The sequence below is a fragment of the Sinocyclocheilus anshuiensis genome, unplaced genomic scaffold (assembly GCF_001515605.1).
Source record: "Sinocyclocheilus anshuiensis isolate Anshui unplaced genomic scaffold, SAMN03320099.WGS_v1.1 scaffold220, whole genome shotgun sequence".
In the NCBI taxonomy this organism is placed as follows: Eukaryota; Metazoa; Chordata; class Actinopteri; order Cypriniformes; family Cyprinidae; genus Sinocyclocheilus; species Sinocyclocheilus anshuiensis.
Window position 1 is genome coordinate 824,976 of NW_015554086.1, and position 5,535 is coordinate 830,510.

Here is a 5,535-nt window from a genome sequence, read left to right on the forward strand (position 1 = left end):
TTTGTGTATGTCTTATATATTTATATATGATATAATTATAATATACATAATACACATTGTGTGTGTATATATATATATATATATATATATATATATATATATATATATATACACACAAGTGATTTATTATTATTATTATTATTATTGTTATTAGGGCTTCATGTTAATGTTAATTGAATGTTTTTGCTAAAAAAAAAGTGCATATAGCTGCTAATTGTATTTGTTGTTTGTTGATTTTCAAATATAAAACTTATTGAAATGTTTTCAGTGTGTGTATCAGTTCTTTTTGATCGTTTTCATCTAATTTTAACAAAACCGTGATAATATTGATAATCGTGATAACTTTGGTCACTATAATCGTGATATGAAATTTTCATACCGTTACATCCCTACTGCACAATATATTGGAATAAACCCAATACTGCAGTATAATTAAATATATTCTCCGCAGGTTTCAGAATGAATGGTGGCACTGTTCATTTATGTGTGTAAATTACATTACATTTGCATGTATAAGTGAACACAGTGCCATCCTTCACTCTGAGACCAGCATTTATTTGATAAAAAAATACTGAAATAAAAAGCTTGATAGTTTAATGTTTGAAAATGAAGAAATTACAATGTACACATTAGTACTGTACTTTTAAAGTTGTACTAAGTAAAATTATTTTACAGTATAGTTTATAATAGCATTATTACATTCTTGTTTTAGCATTGTCATTTCTTATTTTGTTCACTTGTAATAATCACAAAAAACATTCATCTATCTATCTATCTACACTGAACAAAATTATAAACGCAACACTTTTGTTTTGCCCCCATTTTTCAAGCCATCCAGCCATCCGTCCGTACGTCCGTCGAAGATGTTTGTTACATAAATTCAGGCAGAAAGAATAATACAAAAAAAAAAAGTGAAAGACTTTATAATTAAAGGTAATTTTTCAGCCATTTTAAAATAATTTTAGTTTTCTCTGCAGATGCAAAATCACCCCAACCAAACTGAAAATTAATGTATATTTTTCATATTGCTATATACCTTGTCAGCTTTAAAGGAGTAGTTGTCATATACTCATCTTCATGTTCCAAACCAATAAGAATTTTTTCTTCTGTGAAACACCAAAATGACACATTGAAGAATATGCTGGCCAATTTGTTTCTAAATAATAAATTAAAGTACTGTCAAGTTTTGATATGTCAAAAAAAGCACCAGAAAATGTCCGTATGAATATTCCAAAACCATACAACTGATCAAAGTTCAGAAGACTTGTCACCAGTTTTAATTCATTTTAAGGAAAAGCGTAGTTAGTATATTCTTCAACATTTTGTCCTTTGGACATTTTCATTTATGTTTCAATTATTTCTTTAATAGGAAATTGCTAACTCTATTTATATTTAATAGTGTCTTTTCAGGGCTGTTAAAAGATTCAGGTTGAGTTTGAGGTTGATTTGAGATGAATCCACTTGTGTTGGTTGTCTGTAAGGACTCTCAGAGAGCCATAAGAGTTTGTCATGGTTTTAAAGGGGTCATATGACGTTGCTAAAAAAGGACATTATTTTGTGTATTTGGTGTAATGAAATGTGTATGCGGTTTAAGGTAAAAAGCTCAAGCGTGTGACGGAAATGTTACACCCCTGCCATATTGTGATGCCGTGTCCCGGCCGGAGCGACGAGACAAAAATATGACCCCTTTAAAAACACTACCACTGTGGCTTACGGATACACCGCTTTCTGGCTTACTTGAGAACAGTCTCAATAAACCGTAATGAATCCACTTCCTTTCATATGTCAATTTGCCCTCAATATGTGTGTGTGAAAGGGGGTGGGGAGGTTGAGGGGTTAGAAGAGGGATTCTCATCATGTAATGAATCCTTGTCAAAGCGTAGAGTGTGCAGAAAGACATCGTCTTCCCCAGGTAATTAAATAGATCATCAGGCTGTAAGCTGTGCTCATCTCTTCCCTCCTGCCCACCCCCCCTCTAATCAATCTCTCCCTGCTGTGCAGACGGGATTATTTACTCCAGCTAATGGCCCTTCCTGCTGCTCGTCACTGCTTGGGAAAACGCAAACTGTCATTTCTGTAATTGTGTTCACTCCACAAAGATGGATGCTACCGCCATTGTGCCGTCGCTGCTTAATTTCATTTGCATGCGCCCTGTGGTTGCCGCAGGCGGAGCCCAGTGATGTGTTTGGATCGAGACAGACAACAACTCATTCTGTCCCCCATAGGACCGGCCTTCACTCGCAAAGCATGCACACTTGTTTCAATATGTGTAGAAATTTGCAAGCACGGTTTGATTTGGACACCAGCCGAACTGAACTGTCTTCTTGTTTAATATGAAGCAGTTCTTCGTTCCTTCTCTCCAGGAACCCAGACGGTTGTAAATGAGAGCTAATGCAGCGTAGTTCAAGAAAGTTCTCTGTGAATCTTCTCCAGTCAGAGACAGATTGCGCTGCTGTCAGAGCTGATGGTCTCTCTTGCTTGATTAATTTTGCCTATATTTGTCCGATTTACAAGCATCATGGTATTAAACGAAGTTGAAACATTCAGACAGTATCAGAGTCCATCACCAGTGGTTCCTAGATTCATTTTCTCAACCCTGCTGAGGAGGAGCAACAATTTAAAATGAGGGGGGAAAACTCCCAAAGAGTTTTAAAGAAAAACTCACGCTTGTAAATGGAACACACACATTTTTAGGGGCCAGGCCTCCACTGTAGAGGCCTTGAGGTTTTGAAAAATGACACAGTTTGTGTGGGGGGTCCTCTTGGGAATAGAACATGTGTACAAGGTTATGTGACATTTATAATAATGTCTCAACAAGGCAGGAACAGCTCAGGACCCTCAGGAATTGTAACACAGTGCTGTACTGCCAGGTACAACCCTCTTTTTCTCAGCCCGTGTACCATTTATTTCACCTTTTCCAAGAGCACATAAGTATTAAGAGCCAGTTTTGGGTTTTCTCTCTTGAAATGACCTGCATGGCTGTCAGTGTTCTCGCTGTCTTCGGCGATAATTCATTCAGACAGCCCTTTCTGTGGTGAGCTGCCTTCTCCATCCTTGAATCTTACTAATTAGCTCATCTTCTCCCTCGACGTGTCTTGCCACTTTAGCTTGTCCCTTTATAATTTAAGGGTTTAAGAGGCATCTAATCACTGCAGAATATTTTAATGTATAAGTGTCATCACAGAAAATTTCACTCAAGCGGGAAGATTAGTGTTGTATAAATGTGCAACATAACTTGAATAAAAATGATGTGGCATGCAATCATATGCAATTTTGGGTTTGGGTTTTCATCACGTTAACTAATTTTTGGGTTGTTAATGTGAGGCATTAAGCGGTTTAATTTGATTTTTTATGTGTTCATTTGGTCAAGTAACGTTTAACGTTGTTCTTGTTATGTATCTAGGCTATAGAGACTGCACTGGATTGCCTGAAGAGTGCCAATACTGAGCCGTATTACAGATGACAGGCCTGGGAGGTGATCAAATGCTTCCTCGTTGCCATGACCAGCCTGGAGGACAACAAGCACGCCCTTTACCAGCTCCTCGCCCATCCCAAGTAAGACATCCACTTAATGTGTCATGTAGGGTTGTAACGGTATGAGATTTTCACGGTATGATAATCGTCTCAGAAAATATCACGGTATACTGTATTAAACAATCAAAACGGTTTTTTTGGGGTTGAACAAGTGTTTGAAAGCATGTGTTTATTCAAATTTCATTAATAAATAATCAGTGATGAAATTTACTTGTTTTTGATTAGTTTAACAACATATATTTATCATTAATAATTCATAAAAATTCATAAATTCTGGTTTGACTTAATTTTTCTGGATTCTGTACTTTTATGATTTAATACAAATATACGATCAAAAATGGTGGTAATGAAATTAATGCATAAAGCTTTAACAGTTTAATTAATGTTTTAAGATGTAATCACATAAAAATAACCTTTATCCTTTTATGTTTTTGCAAAGGGCTGCACAACAGATTTACTAAATAAAAATGAGGGAAAAAATTATATTCCTTAAAAATGTTTATGTAAATTACTATGATTATTTTAGAAGTAGACTACATTATAGTACTATCGTAATTTCTGTCAATTTCTTCGAGTTAAAAAGCGGACTTTTATTTTGACGGGTTGTAGTGAAGAGCTTTGAGTGTCAGAATGTATTTGACAGTGGTTTTCTCAAATTAAATGATGAAATGATTATTAATTGTTCTCTCAGTGAGGCTCTCAGTGTTTGTGTTCACGTCCTCAGATAGTGAGACAGCAGGCGCTGTTAAACACTGAGCGATGCCGGCGCATACTTGAGTATGTAGTACACGACACAGCGCCGCTCATTCACAGAGAGACACGCAAAACACACAGATTATATATTTATATAGCAGTGTTTTTGTCATTATTTTACAGCTCTGTTTTTGATTTATTCATCAATTCATCAAATCGCGCATTTTATGTGACATCTGCATTGTAGCTAGCTACTGTAAATTCATTGTCATGACTGGATTCTGGGATTCACGGAAATCATAAGGCTTTAACCTTAAGTTATAAATGGGACATAGCTGTATCTGCACGGAGGGATGGTGTTCTGAAATATAGGTAAACATGTTTGATGTGTTTCCTCTTTTTGCAGCCGCTTTCCGACCACAGTTTTTGCGAACTGTGTCTATCCTTGAGGACAAAAAAGCGTTAGTCTTTTCTATATCCAAAGTATTCCCATACTGCCAATTTTAACTCATATTTTGACGTGGGATAGAGATTAGAGATAACGGCCTCTGTCTCTGATGTTGTCTCAGCTGTACGTGTGGGTGGAGCAAGAGAACAGTTAAGTGGAAAGTTGTTGCCTAGGCGCAGATGAGATTCTGCGTCTGTTATTTTCTCCCAATACCTGATAATCGTATGTGTTTATATCGTGGTATACCGTCCTAGTGGTCGACAGATATATCATTTGCCATTTTTCAAATATCGGCATTGGCCGATAAGTTTTTTTGTTTGGCTGATGCGTTTTATTTTGACGGCGCTGAGAACGGCAGCGCCTGAACACACAATGCTCACAGGCGCGTTTCCATTACAGATTTGTGCAAAACTTTGGCGATATTTTATAAATGTCGATAAAAAAGTATTGCGAAATGACGGCGTTTCCATTAACCAATGTTATGAGACTTAAACGTAACCTTTTGCCTCTCGCGATAAGTCATGGCAATGGATTTTGGTGGGATTTTGGCTATATTTATTCAAAGGAGGCTTATGCGTGTATCTTTTACACAAGCAGCAAAGAGAGCCGCTTCAGAAACGTGCGTGGCGCGGCTGGAATAAACCGACTGTATAAAAACATAAACACAAGCATTGAGTGGCCGTAATCAGCTTCAGTGGCCGTATCAGAGCCACACTGCACCGCAGACGTGTGCAGACTGTTAACGGCGACAGCGAACAAGAGAGAGAGTAGGCGCGTTTCCATTACCCTTCAAATTGCGCAAATTGCACCGCAGACGTGTGCAGTGTACATTGTCTAAGCATTAATAGCAGGGAAAGCCC

General features: G+C 37.2%; 1 protein-coding gene across 1 annotated transcript in view; it reads left to right on the top strand.

The window, feature by feature from the left end:
• Positions 1-5,535, top strand: part of LOC107669193 (transformation/transcription domain-associated protein-like) — a 94,692-nt gene that overhangs the window by 13,251 nt on the left and 75,906 nt on the right. Inside the window, 1 exon segment of the mRNA XM_016461329.1 lies at positions 3,404-3,555. Within this exon segment, the coding sequence (XP_016316815.1) occupies positions 3,404-3,555 (152 nt within the window).